At 34.7% G+C, this 22700-nt stretch overlaps 1 protein-coding gene and 1 pseudogene across 17 annotated transcripts in view; one reads left to right on the top strand and one right to left on the bottom strand.

Moving 5' to 3' along the window:
* Positions 1–424: 424 nt before the first annotated feature.
* FUBP1 (far upstream element binding protein 1) overlaps positions 425–22700 on the top strand; it is a 32473-nt gene continuing 10197 nt past the window's right edge. For 3 of the 17 annotated variants that reach the window (XR_002779243.1, XM_023528036.1, XM_011355538.2), the window contains exons 1-19: positions 464–712; positions 6715–6805; positions 7656–7718; positions 8533–8571; positions 9065–9104; positions 9621–9673; positions 9760–9831; positions 9971–10028; positions 11904–12066; positions 12164–12262; positions 12388–12489; positions 12739–12841; positions 12940–13040; positions 13424–13565; positions 14438–14598; positions 16921–17072; positions 17160–17239; positions 20305–20442; positions 21898–21972. Coding sequence is in view for 16 of the 17 variants with exons in the window: in XM_023528036.1 (XP_023383804.1) it covers positions 593–712; positions 6715–6805; positions 7656–7718; positions 8533–8571; positions 9065–9104; positions 9621–9673; positions 9760–9831; positions 9971–10028; positions 11904–12066; positions 12164–12262; positions 12388–12489; positions 12739–12841; positions 12940–13040; positions 13424–13565; positions 14438–14598; positions 16921–17072; positions 17160–17239; positions 20305–20442; positions 21898–21972 (1852 nt within the window). In the remaining variant the exon portion in view is untranslated. Of the gene's footprint in view, positions 713–2179; positions 2333–6714; positions 6806–7655; positions 7719–8532; positions 8572–9064; positions 9105–9620; positions 9674–9759; positions 9832–9970; positions 10029–11903; positions 12067–12163; positions 12263–12387; positions 12490–12738; positions 12842–12939; positions 13041–13423; positions 13566–14437; positions 14599–16920; positions 17073–17159; positions 17240–20304; positions 20443–21897; positions 21973–22700 lie in introns of those variants that run through there. The other 14 variants (XM_023528039.1, XM_023528035.1, XM_011355544.2 and 11 more) reach the window with 13 other exon arrangements.
* Positions 5378–5496, bottom strand: LOC111736808 (annotated as a pseudogene).

The following is a 22700-nucleotide window of genomic DNA, read 5'->3' as shown; positions in this document are numbered from 1 at the left end:
GCTAGACCGGGCGGACGTTTTCGGGAGCATAGCAGAGCGGCGTGCAGGGCGCGCTTCTCCCAGGCGCACTTCTGGTTGCCGCACTCTTCAGACACTGTAGGGTCGTTAAACTCGTGACGCCACTCTCTTCCCCATGGATACAAAGAATTATCCTTGGCGGAAAATTCACTGACACTACGTCCCTTAGGCGGCGACCGTTAAAGAACACTACTGTTTTTTCAGGTTTTCAGAAACTCAAGGCTACCGCGGTCACCTTGCCTATTTCACCCATCACCCGGGAGGAACAGCCACACAGCGGAAACTCAAGACCGCGCGGAGAGGAGGCGCCAAAATAAACCATTTTCTCGCGAAAGCTTAAACACAAATCTCGCGACATCTTTCTGTCTTTCCTTTTTTTTTTTTTTTTGCCCCACCTCCAGAGCGCCTTGCTTTAAAACCTCGCGAGATTTCTTTCAGTCTCCGCCCCTTTACGGCACGATGGTCGCACAAGAATGTGATACAGTCTCAACGGCCGCCATTTTCTTTCTTTCTTAGCAGTTGGCTGAAGAGAAGGTCTCTGCGAAGAAGCGGTAGCGGCCACGGTAGGGTAGACATGGCAGACTATTCAACAGTGCCTCCACCCTCCTCTGGCTCAGCTGGTGGTGGAGGAGGCGGCGGTGGTGGTGGAGGAGTTAACGATGCTTTCAAAGATGCGCTGCAGAGAGCCCGGCAGGTAAGTCTGGACCGCGCGGCGGGATCCCAACAGCTCACGGTAATTGGCCACTGGCTCAGTAGGCCGCTACTTCTTCGCGCGTGAGGAAGAGGAAAGAAGTGTCCTTCCGGGCTCTGAAATGTGAGGAGGCTCACATTTTCCCAAGTAATACCGATTAGAGGCTGGAACTCGGTTTTGTATTCTTACTGTCTAAGCCACTTGGGACCTCAACGCGTGCTACGTAAAAATGGCTTTAGGACCTTCTCCTGTTTCTGCGGCACTCAAGCTGCTTTTTCCTAGGAGTTAGCTGAGCATTTCCTCTTCCTCAGAATGAACATTTTTTTCCCATGGGATAAAGCGCGCGTAGTTTTACACAATAGTATGGAAGGTTCTGGTAATGAGTTTGGGAAAGAACTAAGATCTGTCCACAGGAGCCATGGTAAGATAAGGGATATGTCATTAAAAGTCTTCACAGCTTCCAGCTCATTCAAGCTCTCTCACCTACAAGGAAGAGATTTAAGAGCACAGACATCCCGGATTGGAATTCTTCCTCAGGGCGGGATTTACGTGTCAGTGTGTAATAACAGCCCTTCCCCCTTATTTCTCAAAATGGCTTCAGGCCCATTATACCCCCAAGTTTCTATTTGAATCTGCCTCTCTGTTCACAGTCGCAAACTGACCAGGCCTCTTTGTATTACGTAGGTGCGTACATTTGCCCTGAAGGCACTTCTTTCACAAACGAAGGCTGTGAAAGAAATACATGTACTCCAGGAGATTTAAAGATATCTTAATTTTAACTTAATCTTTATTAGGTAGTCCCTTCATAAAATTGTAACTTTAAGATGTTTGCTTTTGGTATGGACTTGGATATAAGCAAAAGTAATCTCATTCTTGTTATGACACTATGCATAATAAGTGCTAGACATATTTAGACATAGTGTTAAGCGAATGGTAATGAGAAAGAGATTTTGTGAAATGCTTTGATTGCATTAGGAGTTCACTTATTTTTTTCTTCAGTTCTGTTAAAAGATTATTTGAGTCAAAATTCATAAAATCTGTAGTGGTGTAACAAATCACTCCTTTTTAAATAATGTAAACACGTTATAAACAAAAATGTACCTGGACTTGTTTATATTCAGAGAAGTCAACAAAAGTCATTAATATTCTGTGGGTTTTTTACCTACTTTTTATTACTTTTGAACATTTATAATGGTGATTGAAACTTTTATAGTGGCAGGAACTCTTAGTGCGATTTTAGATTGGTTTGGAAAATTCAACCTGAATTATTTTTAATCAGCCAGCATATTGAATTAATATGTGCCACACACTGTACTTAGATACTGGAGAATTTTTAGTTGTGTGAATTGGATTTCTGCCTTCTAAGAAGCTATGCTATGGTTAAAGGAACTAAATGCAAATGAATTGTATTTGATGAATGCTTTCAGAGAGGAGTGGACAAAATATGTATACTGCTAATCTACTTGTTCTGTAAACATTTATAGAGTTCCTACTTTGAGTTAGTCACTGTACACAACACCAAGGAGCAGGGTGCCTAACTGCCAAAGTAAAGGACTGGTATTTTAAGGCATTAAAAAATGACTGAGAGTCTGACCAGTGGAGAAAAGAAGCACATGTGCAAAGGTATGGGCTTTTTGCAATAACAGGAACCCAAGAGTGAAGTCACTGGAGGGGTAACGTTGGGTGGGGGAAAGAGGGTAGAAAATGAGTTAAGAAAAGGTGAATACAGCATCTCAAAGACTTTGGGTTGCCATGCTTTAATTAAAAATTGGACTTCATTATTTGACTAAGCTATAATTTCTTGATTAAGTTAGATTGCTTTTTTAATAGAAATAGTCCTCAAACTGTGGAATTTCTCATACTCTTAAACTGTGGAATTTCTCATACTCTTTTATATGCCAGTAGATCAGCTGCCCCATGCCCTTGCTGTAATAATAATTCTTTACAGATGATTTTGACTGTAATGATTTGATTGTTTCTTTACAGAATTGTTCTTAAATCTAAGATTCCCAAATTTAGCTTTTGAGTCGAATTAACCCTTCTGATTACTTTTGAGGATGCCTCTATCAGTTGTAGCTGCTTGTCTTACATAAGTGGAACATAGGAAAGAGTATTAGGACTGAAGAAACAAGTTAGGTTAATACTTTTTCCCAAAGAATAATGAATTATGTTTAAAAATCCTCATCTAACTTTGTTTCTTTTCTTTGTCCAGAGTATTATGCTATGTTCTTTAGAAGGAAGAGGTATAAGAACAGCTTCTTGGCCCTCAAAGCACTATGTACCATTGGGGATGCTATAGGCGTTTTTGGCTGGACAGTTATTTGTTATGAAGGAAAGCAGGATAGCCCTGCTCTCTACCTAGTAAATGCTTGTAACATTTACTCTAGCTGATTGTTGCCATCTGGTAATTTAGGCCAAGTTGCTAAATCTTTTATTTCAGAGAATCTTAATAGCTTATTTTCAATGTGAAATTTGCAGATTTTTATAATACTGTCAGCTAAATCCAGTACAGGAGCTCCAGATTGATTCTCTAGTTTCAGGTTTCCAACCTGTACACTTTAGAAATTTATATTTTTGTATTTCAGGTAGTGACTCCATAGGGTGAAGTTGAGATTCTTTGATGATCACACTAAAATTCTGTTTCCGAAAATTGGAAAATTAAAATATCTACTTTTTCTTAAGGTTATATGAAGATTGAAGTGAATCAGAGGCTAAGACTAGGTGACTGGAATGGTGGATCACAAATTAAGAATATCAAACTTCATTTCATTTCTAAAAAATTAATAAATTAGCCATTAAATACTCAATTATTCTTGAAATCTCTTCCTTGATCATTGTAAAAGTGATTCAGACTGCATTATGTTGTTTGAATGCGGTGAAAATTTTATAAAATAGAATTCTTGACTTTTTAGTTACCACTCCTCCCTTCAGTGCAGAATAGCAAAGTTTGAATATAAGCAAAAATTCTTGTGTTTGAAGGGGACAGTGTTAATGTGGTAACCTAGTGATATTTCTAGTGTCCATTAAGCCTCTTCATATGTTTGTTGCATGGGAACAGAATCCCATCAGGACCTTGCTCATAGTATATACTCAATATTTATTGAATTGAATCAAGAAAAATCTTTAATGGATTAAAGTAGCAATAAAATTGTGTTTTGAAAATTCTTTCATTTCTCAAATGCCTATGGCTATGTTAGATCTTGGAGATAGAAAGAAAAATAGTATACCTTATTGTCCCACAGGCACAGTTTTTACAAGCAGAATGCAACTATATCTTTGGCCAGGACCAATAAAAATTGGTTAAATTTATAAAATCAAATATTTGAAGTCATGTGGACCCTGCTTGTAGTTGAATTATAAGATGCTGATTTGTTTGTAATAACTGGCAATTTTATATGCTACATATTAGGCTCTGTGCTAAACTTACCTGATATTCATTTAATTCTCACAACCATCCTACAAGATATGTATAGAAATTATTATTTCCTTTGTGTAGATAAGGTAAATAAGGTACAGAATGTAGGAAAATTTGGCAAGGACCCAAAGCAATTGAACCAGATTTATAACCCATCCCAAATCACAGTTGTACTCTACAGCCTAAGGAAGCATGTATTGGATTGAAAATTAGGAGCTAGTCAACTTAGGTAACTTACTTCTGAGAATCTGCTCTCAGTTTTAGGGTGGGTTGGTTGGTTGGTTTTACTCTAGAATCAGGTGGTATGACTAAGTAATCTCTTAAATTTCCTTTCAATTCCAGAATTCTTAGGTTGTAAGAATAGTCATTGAAGAAGGCGGAAAATGCTAAAACAAAGCATAAAAAAATTTACTCATTTGAGCAGTAGAGCAAGGTCCAAATGGAAAGCTTGAGTTACTGTAAATTAAAATCAAAGAAATTGCTTACTTTTAATTTTTCTAGTCTATTAAGAATTTTTTTTAGTTGGAGATTGAATTTTAGGAATGACTTTCTCTTAAATTCTCCTTGTAGTGACATAGGAAATGTGTATTTTCTATAAATCTTTGAGAAGTAGTCCAATCTGTTAGTATTTTTACTAAAAGCGCTTCCCAAATGTCTTTGTAATAGTTTTGAATTTTTGAGATGATACTGGTTCTTTTGACTGAATCAAGTATCAACTTTCATGTTTATTTGGATAGTTTTTAGAACTGTTCAAGAAATAGGTATAAATAAGTATCCTTTCTTTGTGCAGAAGTTTCTTGGAGTTCGAAGATTGCTGCTTTGCAGATTCATAGAGCTTTTCTAAAAGCTAATTGCAGAAGATATTCAATCTAAACCATTTTCTTATCATTAGTACTACTGTTTTCTCTGGCCTGAAATAATTTTAATATCAATATGCCTATTAGTGCCTGGCGGTGTATTTAAGTTCGTAAGGAACAATTCAGTGCTAAGTGTTTTAAAACTTAAGAGTAGAAAAATTGTGAGGAAAACTTTCAGAAAAGAAATAAGATTTTAATTAGATGCTCAAAGGTATGAACAGGCTTTTGAGAAAGTGAAAGATGATTAAGGAAGGTTAAATTGACCATATAGAGTATAGAGTAAGGAAAATAAATTTTTTTTTTTTTTTTTTTTTTTAGGCGAGGCAACCCTTGGTTGACCTCACAGATTGCAAGGACTTTGTTGGTTTACAGTCCCTTATTTTTTTTTATTTTTTATGCCTACAGCACCTGGTCTTCCTAGGTGGTCTCTCATCCAAGTACTAACCAGGCCCGACCCTGCACAGCTTCCGAGATCAGACGGGATTGGGCTTGTTCAGGGTAGCATGGCCATAGACAGGAAAATAAAATTTTATACCTTTTTTTTAAACAAGCATTTTTATACTTAATCCTAATATGCTTTGCTATAGGTGTTGGCATGTACAAATGAGGAAAATGGAAATCTTAAGAACCTTAGGAAGTACAGTGATATGTAGGAACTGATACATGCATACTCGTGTGTGTGTGTGTGTGTGTGTGTGTAAGACTTAAGTGGTACATATTGGATTTAAAACAAGTCACTGAATATATTCTGTCTCTAGTTTTCCTAGTTATGAAGCTCAAGGTAGTTGATTTAGTTTCATATCAGGACATCTTGGGGGAATTCCAATCACCAAGAGTTTAATATTCCATTTAATTTTTTATGGAAAATTTCAAACATACTCAAAATCGAAAGAATAACGAAATGAACTTTGATAAGCCATTCACCCAGCTTCAGTGATGTAGTAAATGTCCAGTGGTTGTGGCTGATATTTCTTATGTGATGTTTATATAGTCAAGTGAAGGCAATTATTTGCCCCACTCTAAAGTTAAGTCTTAAAGGATAAAACGACTTGTGACTCTGTAGTTGAAGCATTCTTGGAGATACAGCTTGCCAGGCTCCCCTCGCCCCCATGTTTCTTTAGAACAAGATTATCCAACAGAAATTAAATGCAAGTCACTTTTAATCCAACATATCCAAAATATTACCATTTTAATATGTTCAGTATAAAAAATTTTGAGGTGCTTTACATTGTTTATATTAATTCCAGATTTTCAATGTGTATTTTATATTCAAAGTACATCTCCAGTTTGGACTAGCCACATTTTAAGTACTCAGTAATCACTGTAGCTATTGTGTACCCTATTAGACAGCACAACCTTAGAGTCCCACAAGGTGTTCACATTCTTTGTTCCTATACACATCTTGAAGAGTCATGGGAGAGAGCCATGAAAAAGAGAGAATTAGGATCCAGATTTTCTTCAAAGTTGTTTGGACAGTTTTCTAAAGATTCCTAATTGATTATCTCTTTGTTCTTACAGAGATATATAGCAGAAGCTTTATTCCAGATGATGATTATTTCTTAACTTTCTGAAGTTATTAATAGTAATAATGAACTAAAATTTTACTTTCATTTTGTTATGTCAGATATTTGGCATATATACATGTATTAGTAACTATGTGAGGAAATTGAGTACTGAATAGTATATAGTAGTTATGATGCTATCCTTAATGATGGTGTTTTTGTTTTTGAAAGATTGCAGCAAAAATTGGAGGTGATGCTGGTACGTCACTGAATTCAAATGACTATGGTTATGGGGGACAAAAAAGACCTTTGGAAGATGGAGGTAAGTTATAGCCATAAGTATTTTAATTGTTTTATGCAGCTTAGTTGAAGTAATTTTCAGTATTTTTCGAATGTTCTTTTATTGAAACATACTTTTATCATAAGGTTCCTAAAATTGTAAGGTTTATATTGGCCTCAAAAGAAAAGGGGGAAAAAGAGACCTAGACAAGGTAGGTAAAATTTAAATCAACCAGCCAGTCTTGTCTTAATTAGAAAATATCATTTTCTTTTAGACTTATGTCAGAATGACAGTTTGCACAGACGACTTGTTAATATACTGTGGGGGGTGAGGGGAACGAAAACATAAATATTTAGGAGACATTTCACATTTCACAGGTTTTTCTTACCATACATGAATTAATCTTTATATGCTATATTTTTGTCATTTTGTTATTTCAAATTTCATTTTAAAGGTTGAAGTTGCTATAGTTTGCTACTCTAGTGTGTTGTAGGTTATACCTTTTTTTGTTACTTTTTTGTTTGTTTTAGTACCTTGTTTTGTGTTTCAGGTTTAACTCAATGTGGCTTAAAGCAGTAGACTTACAGTGCCTTGTACTTTAAAAAAAAAAATTGTTGAAGCTTCTGAACTTAGAAGTCCATGAGTATTTTTGCTTTAGATTTGATGTATGAATTTTGATAAAATTTCTTTTGCCCTTTTATTTTTTTTTTTTAAGGAGGTTTCTGAATGAGCCTGTAGAATGTATTTGTAGCTTTCGACCAGGAGTACTTGGTTTTATTTAAGTGACTTTCACATTTATAGTGAGGTTTTAATATACCAAAAAAAAAAAAAAAAATGAGCTAATGATGCTTCAGATGTTGTATGTAATGTATTCTTTTTATTTTATGTGTAGATGGCTCTTGGACAAGTCCGAGCAGTACAACACACTGGGAGGGAATGCCCTCTCCTTTTAAAGGCAGGAATTTTTATTTATTACCTGTGTTTAGTATGTAAACGTGAAATAAACCAGTGGATTCTTATATGGACACAAATATTTCTTGGAGTATGTGTCTGAATTTTTGCTGCACCACATTCTGATGTTTAATCGTTTAAGTTTGATGGGGGGAGGAGAATGTAGTACATTCAGCTGTCGGTTGTCTATTCTAAGGTATGCATTGTATTCATCTGTGTAAAGGATGTAGATGAAGGTAGTCATGTAGTTGCTTTGAGTTTTTCTGCTGAAGTTTATGCCTTGAAATGTTTGGTGAGGAACAGTAGAACAGTTTAGATTGAGATTGCCTTGTAATGTGATTTTTAAATTTATTTTGCATAGCTTTGTGGTCACTCTCAGATACACTCAACTTTTGATATGTCAAATTTTCCCATTTTGATAGGTTTTTTTTTTTTTCTTTCAGTCTTCAGTTTCTGCAGTGGGAAGCATCATTAGCCTTTAGCATGTGATATTTTGCTAGTAATGGACCTAAATACTTTGTCTTGTATCATTATAAAGTGCTTAACATACATTAAGGTCAGTGATTTGATACAGTCAAAAAGAAATTTTTTAAATGTCTGTGCATCTTTAAAATGTGAAGAGAATGAAAGACTTAATTTTTCTTCTTTTGGTTACTAAGTTTGGGCTGAGTTTTGGCACTTTTGGTTCACATGCCAAACCATACCCTCAGCTATTTCCATAAATGTTTATACCGATATTTATTTTTGCTTGGGCAGGGGGAACTAAGTCTTATATTTGTACTCTTTGGAAAAAAATTAAAAGACTCTTAATTTTGCAGATCAGCCAGATGCTAAGAAAGTTGCTCCTCAAAATGACTGTAAGTATTTAAAATTGGATTAAAACTTAAAGTAACTGGATTTTGATCAAGATTTTGTTCCCATCCTTTATTGGGTATCTCCGAAGTTAGTTGAATGCCATGAATATTCTTTTAGAATGAATTTCTTTGTAAATATTCACCTCCTATCTTTATATGATCTCCCACTTCAATGATGACCAGATATGTATTAATAAGATTTGGCTGCTAAATTGTTTTAGATACTCAGTTTATTCTGTAAATCCATTTCTTAATCTATGCTACTACCACTTGAAAAATGAATTTTTTCTATATCATATATCATTTTTCCTTTATCAGTAAAAGTCTGCCCTTTTACTGACCCTTTTGCCCAGTGTCAATGTTGGTTTAAGTATTCTTATTCTCAAGGTGTTGTTTGTGTGTCAGCAAAAGACTTTAGAATTGCTTGATGATATTGTATTGTTAAATATATGTGACCTTAAAATTTTCTTTTTATTTTTATCTAATTTTTTGGTAGCTTTTGGGACACAGTTACCACCGATGCATCAGCAGCAAAGGTATAGTCAAATGCTTGTCGAAGAGTACTTTGAAAGTTTTAGTTGAACTGTATTTATGTAAAACCACACCCAAGTAGTGTATGGTGAATATGTGTCTGCCTTTTTTTTGTATATATAGTTCATTTCCTTCGACTTAAGAAGGTGTGATACAGAATGACCATTTTCCTTTTTGAGTAAGATACATTTGTAATTGGGAAGGATGGGTAGAATTAGCACATTTTAGAATAACTAATATGGAGTAAAATAACTTAAAATGACATTCTCTGAACCTCCACTTCAACTTCTTTGCAGTTCATGTTTACAGACTGTTCCATCCATCATACTCTGCTTACTTGATGTGTACTTTAATTAAGATTCTGACTACTCAGGCTATATTTTGACTATAAACATGTGCTTGGAAACCTAATGTAAGCTATTAGGAGCCACTAGACTTCCATCGTTATCAATAGAATACCTTTTATATGTAAAGAAATTATTTTTCTTTGAAGGAAAATGTTAGTTTCTGTTCTTTCTTAGCAGGTCTGTAATGACAGAAGAATACAAAGTTCCAGATGGAATGGTTGGATTTAGTGAGTAACCTAATTTTTAAAGCTTTGAAAACAATCAAAACATAACTTACAGTCTTTCAGCAAATAATTTTCTTTTTTCTTACTAGTAATTGGCAGAGGAGGTGAGCAGATCTCACGCATACAGCAGGAATCTGGATGCAAGATACAGATCGCTCCTGGTAATGTTATTCTTGCTATTTTCATACTAACTAAAAAACTAACGTATTTTTTAAGTTCCTAGTGAAAATGATGCCATCTATTAATTTTTTCTTGGCCTTAAACTTTGTTTTTTTTTTGTTTGTTTGTTTTAAATTGTAGACAGTGGTGGCCTTCCAGAGAGGTCTTGCATGTTAACTGGAACACCTGAGTCTGTCCAGTAAGTATGAAAATCATGTGCCTAAGATTAGCCCATTCTTCCTACTGCAGTATGTTGCTGCTGCAATTGAACCGACTTTCTCCTGCACTATTTCCTCTCTTTTCAAGATAATTTCTAATAGTATACAAACATGCTTGGAAATAGATCCATCTTAACCAAAACCATACCTGAAACCCACATTTCTGTTTCTCTCTTCCCTTTTACAACAACTTTTTGAAAAGAGGTAGCTTTACTTGACTTGCTGTATCATCTGCCTGTTTTTATTTTGTCTCGAACTTGCACCAATCAGGCTTTTATTCTCACTGTTTCACTGATACTGGTCTTCAAGATCACAACTGGCCTCCACATCACTCAGCCTGTCAGCATTTTTAGACAGTGGACCACTTGCCTAGAGATACCCAACTTCATGGTTCCTCTTTTTCAGTCTGTCTTGGTTGTCCAGCTTATCTTTCTGGTCTCTCAATTTGAATGTGAAATTCAGTCTTCCTATGATATATCTACACATACTCCTTAGAACATTTCATTTATTCTGTTAAACTTCATTTAATATATGGTTTTATATGCCATAGATATCATATGCTCTTATATTTTTATATTCAGCCTTGATCTCTTTTCCTAAATTCCAGATTCATATCCAGCTGCTCAGTACCTCCACTTGAATGTCTATTAGACATCTCAAACTTTAGCTTGTTAAAAACAAAATTGTTTTTCACACTATTCCCAGCTTGCTTGTTTTTGTTTTTGTTTTTTTAAATCACATCTCAGTGTATGACAACTGTTTTAATACTTCCTCTTGTGCCTCATTTATCCATAAAAAGTCTTGGTCATTTTTTTCTTCATAATTTATTTGGAATCTAGCCTCCTCTTGCCACTTTCTAGACTATTAACTTATCTGTGATGCCATTTGCTTATATTGCAACATCTCCTTTCTTTTTAGCCTCGTTCAACAATAGTCTATTCTCATAAAAGTATAGCCATGTGATCCTTTTAAAATGTGAATCAATTTGTTACACCATTTTACTCAAAATCTTCTAATGCTTCCTCATTTAGGTTAAAAGTCAGTGTTTTTATCATGGCCTAGTTACCTGCCACCATTATCACTTCATTTTTACCATTCTTCTCACAACTTACTCTGTTCTAGCCTCAGATAGCGTCTTTTCTTTCAGCACACCAAGCATGCTTCTCGTTTGAGTCCTTTGCACATCCTATTCTCTCCGGAACATTTCCCTTAGATATTTATGTATTCTACCCCCACTTTAGGTCTTGGTTCTCAAATGTTTTTATCAGTAAACTCTCCCATATCTATTTTCCATTAAATAGCATCCCTTCACACACATTCTGTCATCCTTATTCTGCTTTGATTTGCTTTATAGCACTTCCCAAATAGCATCCATATTATTTAACGTGTTATTTTTACATATTTAATGAAGTTAAGCCATGCCAGCGGAAACTCTTTCTGTTCTGTTTGGTGCCCTAACCCCATTATATAGAATACCTGGCAGATAGTTGACATTTTTAAGTATTCGTTGAATGAATAAATTTTAACAATTGAGTGATCAAAAGGATGATTTAAAAGCATGAATCCATTTAGTTCTTGAAGGAATCAGCTTCATTTTAGAAATATATTTCTTGAAATATAACTCTACTACTTAGAAATTTTAGGTTCTTAAAAATACTGAAAATTGTATACCTAGAAAATTGAATAATTTCAATCTTTGGCCCTGATGGCATTTTCTTTTAATTAAAATTGTGACAATTTAGTTTGAAGCCACCTAAACTAGAATTGGAAGGAGTACCTGATAATATTTTGTATTTCTCTATTTGGATAAGCTTTTGGGTATGCTACAACTTATGTGACTATTAATTTTTTAACAGATCAGCAAAACGGTTACTGGACCAGATTGTTGAAAAAGGAAGACCAGCCCCTGGCTTTCATCATGGTGATGGACCAGGAAATGCAGTTCAAGAAATAATGATTCCGGCTAGCAAGGCAGGATTAGTTATTGGAAAGGGGGGAGAGACTATTAAACAACTTCAGGTATTATTATTTGTAAAATTATTACTTTTCATCTGTTTTAAAGCTAGTTTCCTTCCGTACCCCTTCGGTTAATACATATGGTTTTTACAATTAACAGGAGCGGGCTGGAGTTAAAATGGTTATGATTCAAGATGGACCTCAGAACACTGGTGCTGACAAACCTCTTAGAATTACAGGAGACCCCTACAAAGTTCAAGTAAACTTAAGTTTGTATTTTACAAAGAAGGATTTGGTGTGGGTGGCAGAATGAGCAAAGTATTCATGAATAATTACAATGTTTTGAGACATGCTTTCTAAATTGGGTAACTTTTTCTACTTCAGCAAGCCAAGGAAATGGTGTTAGAGTTAATTCGTGACCAAGGTGGTTTCAGAGAAGTTCGAAATGAGTATGGGTCAAGAATAGGAGGAAATGAAGGGATAGATGTAAGTAAAAATACTCAAATGGTTGTATGCTAATCCATAAGTATAATCGTTTTTTTCTTGTTTTGTGTCATAGCCTTTTTCAATTTTGTATTCTCTTTTTTTCCTTCCACTTCCCATCTTAGAATATAATCCTGTTTTGTATCTTCTTATCCTATTTGATATAAAACAGTGCTATATATACTTTTATGATTTGAGGCAGATTGATTTTCAGGAAATAACTTTCTTAATACTTCGTTTTCTTTGCATAAGGTCCCCATTCCAAGATTTGCTGTTGGCATTGTAATAGGAAGAAATGGAGAGATGATTAAAAAAATACAAAATGATGCTGGTGTTCGAATTCAGTTTAAGCCAGGTGAGTAAGTGCATTTAATTTTCTAAGTGTTGGTAGCAATTACTTTTGATATTGACACAGTTAATGCTAAACTAATCCAATTTATTTCTTTTTTTTAGATGATGGAACAACACCTGATAGAATAGCACAAATAACAGGACCTCCAGACCGGTGTCAGCATGCTGCAGAAATAATTACAGACCTTCTTCGAAGTGTTCAGGTTTGATAGAATGCTAACATTTTCTTTGTTTTGTTTTCATTTAACAATTTTCTGTTCAAATCTTAGTGTACCCCCTTTTTTTTATATCAGAAGCTGTTTGACGATACTTTATTAATAACTAGAAAGTTTAAATTGTTTTGAGGTAGACACTGGAGCGAGCAGAAAGGCAGCTATATACGTGTGCAACCTTATTCGCTCCAGTATAAAATGAATAAATGATGGTTATTATTGGCTGAGATAATTTGGGCCAAGTTATGTCCTAACTTATCTAAATTTCTGATTTAGGAAATGAAAGTTGAGGAAACCAGACATGTAATAATTTTATTATGGAAAGAAGAGTATATGTCTATGCTGACTGTTTCTTTTTTCTTTTCTCTCTATAGGCTGGTAATCCTGGTGGACCTGGACCTGGTGGTCGAGGAAGAGGTAGAGGTCAAGGCAACTGGAATATGGGACCACCTGGTGGACTACAGGAATTTAATTTCATTGTACCAACTGGGAAAACTGGATTAATAATAGGAAAAGGCAATGTATTTTAAACTCTTATACTATAGGATTAAAAATTTAACATAATTATCTAATTTTTCTGGATGCTATTTCCGCTGCTGTTATAAATAAGTAGCAATGATTTTGTGGGCTATATTTTAGTAGAAAAGTGTTCTTATGTTGATGTGTAACAACTAAAACATAAATGAAGGACTTCATATATACTTAAATAAAAAGTGGGATTTGAATCACATTGGATTCTAGAGAAAGGGACCAACAGTTTCAGTATTAGTGTAAGAAACTTTTCTTTTAACCCAAAATGTAGTTTGAGTGTTTTTGTTGATTTTGCTTTGTCCTGACTCACATTTTTTAATTTTCAGATTTTTAAATAAGTGTTAGTTTATATTTACATTACTTGTAAAAGAAATTAAACCAAGTATTTTGATAAGTTACAATCCATTTTAAGGTTGGATACAGATATACTAAGTTATGCCTTGAAAATATTTTGAGAAGCATGAATGCTTAATATAATTTGATTTAAAGTGTAGAATAAGAAGAAAATCCTAATAGAATATTGGCAGACGGAATACTGGTCAAAACTAATAGTGACCCATTTAATTGCGACCATTTTCCTTTTGTTAAGTTTATTGAGGTAACAGTAACATGTAAATTTCAGGTATATAAAATTACAATTTAGATTCTGTGTACCGCATTCGCTGTACCCAGTTTCCCTCCGTTACTGTATTTTACCCCCTTTGTCCAATTCACCCTCCTCACTTCCCCTCTGATAACTGTCATTCTGTTTGTATCTTTGAGTTTTCATTTTTTAAATTTGTTACTTTCATTTTCTTTTTAGTAGTTCCTCTTGTATCCTTTGAATTTTTAGAGAAATATCTTTCTTTTGATTTTAGGAGGCGAAACCATAAAAAGCATAAGCCAACAGTCTGGTGCAAGAATAGAACTTCAGAGAAATCCTCCACCTAATGCAGATCCTAATATGAAGTTATTTACGATTCGTGGCACTCCTCAGCAAATAGACTATGCTCGGCAACTCATAGAAGAAAAGATTGGTGTGAGTGTGCTTTAAACTTGAATTTATAGGATAGACGCTGTTGGTTAAATAAGACATTAATTCGTATGCCTTCTATAAGTGCCATGTAGAAAAATGTCAATTTCTAGTCTAAAATTATAGGCCTCATCATGTAATAGATACATAAACAATGAAAAGATTTTCCAGTAAGAAAAGTAACCTAATTAAATACAGTTATGGGTGTTCAAACCTCTCAGGTTAACTCAGAACACCCCTCTGGTCCTCCTGGTGGTTTTTCTGGAATATCCAAACCCAGATGCAAGTTCGAGGCCTGGGACTCCTGCATTACAAGACCTTATATTTGGGCGTGGCTAAATAAGAGAATAGCATTACTTGTAGATACGTTAGGGTTGGTGGAGGGTTGTAAAACATACTTGAAGGATGTAGTTAATGGGAATTCAGTATTAAGGGCTTACCCTACGTAACCCAGATGAGCAAAGATGAATCTGATGCATCCCTACTTTAAAGTAGAAATTTGCAAATCCTCATTCTTAGATTGGCTGACAGTCATCTGGGGGAATTTTAAGTGTAGACTACTTGAGTGCTTTCCACCTCTACACGTAAGACACACAGTTTTGATCAGAATGTCTGGAATAGAGTGCAGCATCTAATTTTAGATAGATGTTCCAGGTGATTCTGATGCATGGCCAAACTTGGAAATTTTTCAACTGAAAAAGTTTGCTGGTGGTAGTACAAAAAGTATGAAGTCTTAATTGTTCTTTCTTCTAAATAGATAAATAAAAAGTGCTTTACTGTATTCTTTTACTATAAAGAATTAACATAGGATATGAGGGAGCATCTTACGTTATTAATAATAATTAGAATTTTTTAGGAAAATTCTTGATGTTTGCCATTCTGTAAATGGGGTGCAAAACAGTTTAACACATTTTTCTGCTTAGGAAGACAAAAATAAGGGTACAAAAAATACTGTCTTATAAAGTATACACAAACATCATGTGGACAATAAAATGTAATTGTACAGAGACACGAAGAAAATGATTGTGGACTCAATATGGCAAAGATTGATGACAAAAATGAGTATCACAGCTTGTTTTTGAATTTTACTATTCTTAGCATGCATAGATCAGTATTTAAATCTGGATTGATGGGCAAACAAGATATAGATTGTTCTAAAGAAGCAGTTGAATCATTTACTGACTGTGACCTTGGGGGTTGTTTTACTTTGCTTCAGTTTCTTCCTCTAAAAATGAGAATAATAGTGTCTGCATTATAGGGTTGTAGGGATTAAATGATTGAAGTGTGTATGTGTTACTTAAAAGAGTGCCTAGCACGTAGCCCTATAAAAATTTTGCTCCTTTTTCAGTAATCCTCTTACTACTTGGAAAGGATAGATTATGGATAATAGAAATGAGAGAAAATGACAAATTAGACTTAGGTTAATAAAAAGGACTTTAAAAATCATGAAGTTTAGTTTCATTTTTTAGTACTGAAAAAATTGACAACCAAATGTAGTTTAAGCATTATTATCCAAAATGTCACAAGGTCAGTATTAACTGCACCAAAGGAGTGTTTTTAGAACAGTTAAATCTAGTGGCCTTTACAAGATGAATTAATGAAAAGAGACATAAACTAAGCTTTATTAATTATAATGTGGCATGATACAGATACGAAATATCCTGATTTGTGAAATCAATTATAAAGGGAATTTACTCCTTTTCATTTCCTACTTTGGCTTTTACTCCTTTCATAGTATTTAGAAAGTTGTAAAGGCCACAGTAGGAAATGAATGCAAATTATTGCTCTAGATGGCATTCAGTGACAGGCTGTGAGGTGGACTTCAGTTTATTGAGTGGAACTAGTTATATTGTTGGTAAAGTATTCAGTAAATCGTTCACAATATAAGACAATAAGACAAGTAATTTGGGGGTATATATTGTCAAGGTGGTTGATTATTGTTAGAGTAGGTAAAAAGTAGATACAGAGATGAGCTAGAAAAGAGACCTGGTATTTGATAAGCTGCCGTGGTTGAGATGATAAAGGAATACTAGTAAAAGTAGGAATTCTAAAAGAAGAAATAGTGGAAAAGGGGATAGTCTGAAGAAAATAGGAGTAAAGGAAACACTTCAATTATTTGTTAGTGCTATTGATTTTAATGAATTTTACATTTCATTAATATTGTAGAGTTAAGATAGTTTTTGCAACATGAGTGAAGAAATGAAGGAAAATCAAAAATTTACTGCTTGCGTCTATATAAAGAGGGTAGAAATGGAAGGTTATTTGGTTTTGAATTGTTCAACCATTACTGATTTTCTGGTTTTTTAATGACTTTTTGCTTTCTTGCAGGGCCCAGTAAATCCTTTAGGGCCTCCTGTACCCCATGGGCCCCATGGTGTCCCAGGCCCCCATGGGCCTCCTGGGCCTCCAGGGCCTGGAACTCCAATGGGACCATACAACCCTGCACCTTATAATCCAGGACCACCTGGTCCTGCTCCTCAGTAAGTATTGAGTTTGGTTTTGTGCTTTTCCCCAAAGATTCTAGCTTTTGGTAAATTGTATTTTGATATTGATTTCTATCTTCTCAGTGGTCCTCCAGCCCCTTATGCTCCCCAGGGGTGGGGAAATGCATATCCACACTGGCAGCAACAGGCTCCTCCTGATCCAGGTAAAAAGATGGGTATCTTCTGTGTGTGATCTGTATTGTCACTTCTGTTACATTCTTAAATTTTCTAGTGTTTCTATTTTGTTTGCACTTTCTACACTTGTTTCACTCTCTCATGAATATTAGGTTCTGGTTCTACCACATTGTATAAGACTCGTGAATGTGGTCTGTTTTCATAGAACTTTATTCGACTCCTCTTTGGCTTTCTCTGCCTTTGAAGTTCTGCGTCAGAGTGCCAAAAGCCAAATGCTATAGGAAGAAATACAATGTCTTTCTTAGGTTTTAGGTACCAGTCTCATCAAATGTAGTATACAAGTCTAACAGAGCGTTTAACCCTTGAGCATTAAATTCCTAAGTTCTCAGATAACATGTATAAGTTATCTGTTTTAGTATTCCTGAGATGATAACTTTATATGTTAGTTAAAACCTAGCCTATATTTAACATCTGCATGTTAGAACTCTAAAAAAAAAACAGTTAAACGTTTTCTTGCCCAGATACGGATTTTAAATATATTCTATTCTCGCATCTTCTCCCACAATGTATTTTTCTTTCCACCGTAGTCAAAGGGGCATTTACTGACACCAATTAACATTTGTTTATGATCCTTTTTTCTCACCTACTACCTACCTTTTAGGCCTCTTTCACTGGAGTAGTTTCAAGGAAGGTACTGAATATATGGATTCCTTTCCACACTAGTATATTTTAAACTAAAATAAGTGATTTAAATGAGATTGTTTTAATGAACTTTATTAAACATTCTGGTATTTAAATGTGGCCCTATATTATAACATACTTTAATTTCTTAGGTAGTGTGTTCTTTGGAATATGATGGCACAATATGGCAGTCACCAAATAACCACAACTTCTGCTCATTCAAGAAACAACTTGAGTGTGCTAGGATCTGGGTATGCAAAGATGAGTTTACATTCTGTAGCCAACTCCAAGTATTGGCAGCACCACAGTAGAAAGACTTACAGAAGAAGGATCAAATATGGTTTATTATATAGTAGTCAAAAGTTAGTCTTTTAAGAGTGAAAAGACCTTTTTTCCCTCTCTCTTGTAAGCTAATTGGGATGGTGTGATTAAGCGGAGAAATCACCATTCAAGAGATTGAAGAATTTGTGCAAGGGATAGATTTATATTGAGTAACTTAGATCTGCAGGATTGCACCTATGAGAACTGTTGGGTAGGGAGCATGATTGAGAAAAATTATGGGAATGAAGTCTATCAATCTCATTTTTCCACTTATAGTAGTAGTGAAGTCACCACTGTAAGAATTTTTTAATAAATATGGTTTCCAGCATTGCCTTTAGGAAGGAAAACCCATTTAGCTAAAAGATAGCAGCTTGGGTTAGATATTCCTTATATTAGATTTAGCATTATGTTAAAACCAAGTAATTGACTTAAAACAGTTTTAGTGAATTTGATTAAACACTGTGGTATTTAAATATGGCCCTATATTGACAAGTCATATTCTCTGAACCTAAGGATTTCTAGTTCATAGTCAAGAACTTAGACCTCAAAGCGAAATATACCTAGAGAAATAGTAGTCCTACAACTTACTAATTGTGCTATAGCAAGCAAGTTTTGAACCCCTCTAAATCTTTTTTATATATAAAACTCATTCACAAATATTATGTTAAATATTAGTAAGTTTTGTGTGTTATATGTAAATATGAAGCTTGTTTTCTTTTGTACAGTCTTTTTTTTTTTTTTTTTAATTGTTGCTTTAATGCATTTTTAAGACTGGTTTTTTGTACAAGGTTCATTCAGGAGTACAAATATCACTTCCTAAAGTCTTATCTCACTTGCTCTATCCAAACGTGATATCACGTGAACATATTTTCATTAATTAGAATACAGGTAATACACTATTACACTAAATACACTATTAAGACAAATATTCAACATAGAATAGCAATACTTTTATTACTTGAGAAAAGTTAGGAGAGTGGCATAATGCCTTATAATTCTGTCAGCTTAGAAATTGTGTCACTAGAAATCTTTGCTCTTTTTCTCAAAATTTCATTAACCTTTATTAAGCAGCTGAGAACTGCTACCTATTTGAGACTAAGGCTATAAACAGATAATATGGACTTTGGCTAAGGAAATTGCATTTTTCTTGAGGATATAAACTAGTAAAGATATAATATCAAATGATAACTTCTAGTGTAAAGGACAGAATCAATAAGAATTTCTGTTTCTGACTGAGAGATCTCACACTGTTAATGCATCAGTTGATTCTTATGAAGGATGAGTGGGAGTGAGCTGAGTGCAGAGGAAGCATAACACGCTCCAAGGCCCACATATGAGCATGGTAACTTTTGAAAAGTACAAGCTGTTTTTCTGTGACCAGAACATGAGTGTTGGAAAATATTGACAATGAGGGAAGATGAGGCTGGAATGGAAAGGATGAACTCAGGGAGTCCAGATCATTAAAGAAATGGAATGATAAGCTGTTCTTAAAAGTTTTGACAGTCCTAAAGACAGGGAATAAATGAAGACTTTCAAGTAGAGATATGACATCAAGTGTATGTTTTAGGATAATCACTGAGATATGATGAAGTGTGGTTAATTTATTCCTTTTTCCAAGAATTTTAATTTGTCTTTTTATGGAAACAAGACAGGACAGGGTTCATAGTTCTAAAATAATTGTGGGGTTTTTTGTACAGGTTAGTCCCTAGAAATCCTTTCCTTTAGTCATCTGCCGCATAGAACTGCTGTGCTTGAGGCAAAACTGATTTAGAGCAAATGCACAAGATGATTTAATATAAAGCCCTGGATTTGAAGCCAGAAGATCTTTATTCTTATCCCAGTTCTGCCACCCACTAGTTTTCTAGGACCTAGGAAAGTCACTTCATCTCTGAGCCTTGGTTTTCTATAATAAAAGCTAAGGATGACAATGAAATGAATAGAATTTGAAGGTTTTCACTTACAGCTTTTGATGTCCAGTTAAATTTTGAGTCCGTATAGTGCTGGATGTGGTAAGGGTATATGTGTGTGTGTCTGCATGCATGAGAGAGAGATTATGGACTAGATGTAAACACTGAACTTGTGTTTATTCTAGCTAAGGCAGGAACGGATCCAAATTCAGCAGCTTGGGCTGCATATTATGCTCACTATTATCAACAGCAAGCACAGCCACCACCTGCAGCTCCGGCTGGTGCACCAACTACAACCCAAACCAATGGACAAGGTAACTATGGTAACTAAAGAATTTCTTTTCTATATAAAACTGAAAAGTTGGAATTATATGTGAAATACATTAATGTGTAATACCTAAAAAATCCTAATACTTAGTTATAGCTTCAGGAAGCAAACTTTCTTTATAAAAATAAGTTACTTCAGCGTAATTGCAAACTTTCATAAAAGTTTTAAGATACATTAGAGAACAAGAACACCTATATAACCTAGCTGTCAGGGTTTTATCCCCTCAACCCCATTTGCTCCATCACCATCTTATGTGTCTGTGTCCATTGTCATTAGTCTTTGTCAGAGCCATTTATGACCAAGCTGTAGAAATGATGCCCCACTACCTTTGAATACTCCTTTCTGTATTACTCCAAAAATCCCTCACCATCATATAGCCCTCCACATCCGTTAATTAACATTGATACATCATTATCCAGTGCACAGCCCTTAATTTTACTGTTTATCCCACCATTCAGGAAAAATCCTCAAGTCTTCAGGTCATAAAGAGTACAGACCTTTTGTTTTGTGGGATGATTATCAGTCAGTCTAGGTTCCTTTAACCTTTGTCATGAAGATGAGGTCATTATCATGAGGGCCTGCTTTCTGTATGGCAAGAATACCTCAGAAATGATGATATGCTCTTCTTAGTGTGATAAATCAGGGGTAGTAACAGTGCTGACCTATTTTATACCTGGAGATGGTAAACATGGTGACTTGGTCATGTTGGTGTCTGCCAGGTTTCTATATAGAAAAACGCCATTTTCTTCTTTGAAATTAATATTTTTTGGAGAGCTAAACTATACTACTGTGTCATTGAACTACCCATTGGCTTTAGCCTTCATCGATTAACACCTATCCAGTACAGCTATAATTATGGTAATTTATATTTCCATCATTTTACTTTACATTTATTATTTAGTATTTTATTAAATGGAAGAGCTTTTTTCCCATCAATACAGATTCTTGTTTTATTCACTAGGTTGTATTTTAGACTATATTATTTTAATTATCAGATTGTCCTAGATTTGGCCAGTCAGGAGTACCTTCAAGATGGCTCCTCTCTCTTTTTTGACATTCCAGTCATTCTTAAAGTACTTTTTTACTTTTAAACTATGTATTTATATCGCTTGCAGTTACTTTTCTTACACTTTAAGCTTCTTCCTAGCTTTTTCCCTTTTTAAATTTATAAATAGGGAAGGACCTGGTATCCTTGGTGTGTTTCCTGATTTGACAAGTGAATTCACTTACTCAATGTGACTGCTCTTCCAAATACATAGATCATTTTCTCTGTCTACCAACTCTGTATCCCAGTGTCCTATATCTTTGGCACCAGCAGGGATGCCACTGTCACACCACTTCTTCACTCCCTAGGGCAGGCCACTTCCAACTCCTGCACTCACAGAAGGAAAGAGCCAAAATTGCCTTTTAAAGACCTTAATCTTATTTTTTTTTTTTTTTTTTGAACAAGGAGATCAGCAGAATCCAGCTCCAGCTGGACAGGTTGATTATACCAAGGCTTGGGAAGAATACTACAAGAAAATGGGTATGTTCTACCTTTCTTTTTTTATACATGTAATCAAATACATGTAGTAAATATCACAGTAAAAGGTTGAAGATTTCGATAAAAGCATGTTTGTACCATGTTTTTTTACCTTGGATTTGTTTTATTGGTTATTTTTAAAATCGTAAGGAAGAGAATAATTGAGCAGGAATGCATTCCAAAATCACTGAACTTTCAGATGTATCAAGGTCGTTAACAAATAATAATTCTTAAATTTGTGGTTATAAAACAAGGAAACTTTCTAAATTCATTTGCCAACCACTTACTAATTGAAACTAAAAATTTCTGCACCTATGATATTGAATCTACACTTTTGCCAAAGACAGTTTTATATATGTTAGTAGCCTAAATGGAATAGGTGAAATTCTAGAATTCCAAGTAAAAATTGTTTGTTAGTATTGTGTTAGTGTCCTCCTTCAGGGTATGCATTCTAAGACCCCTCCCCCTCTGCCCCCCCAGTGGATACCTGTAACTGAAGATACAACTGATTTTTCCTATATATACATACACGTGATATCGTTTAATTTATAAATTCGGCACAGAGGTCAACAACAATAATTACATAATGGAACTATTACAACAGTATAAATAAGGATTACTTAAACACAAGCACTTACAGTACTGTGTATTACTCTCATAACAAAGACAGCTACTGAGTGACTGGCAGTAGCATGTACAGTGTGTGGATACACTGGACGAAGGAATGGTTC

This window comes from Pteropus vampyrus, unplaced genomic scaffold (genome assembly GCF_000151845.1).
Source record: "Pteropus vampyrus isolate Shadow unplaced genomic scaffold, Pvam_2.0 Scaffold22, whole genome shotgun sequence".
Classification (NCBI taxonomy): domain Eukaryota; kingdom Metazoa; phylum Chordata; class Mammalia; order Chiroptera; family Pteropodidae; genus Pteropus; species Pteropus vampyrus.
This window is presented reverse-complemented; position numbering and strand designations above follow the sequence as displayed.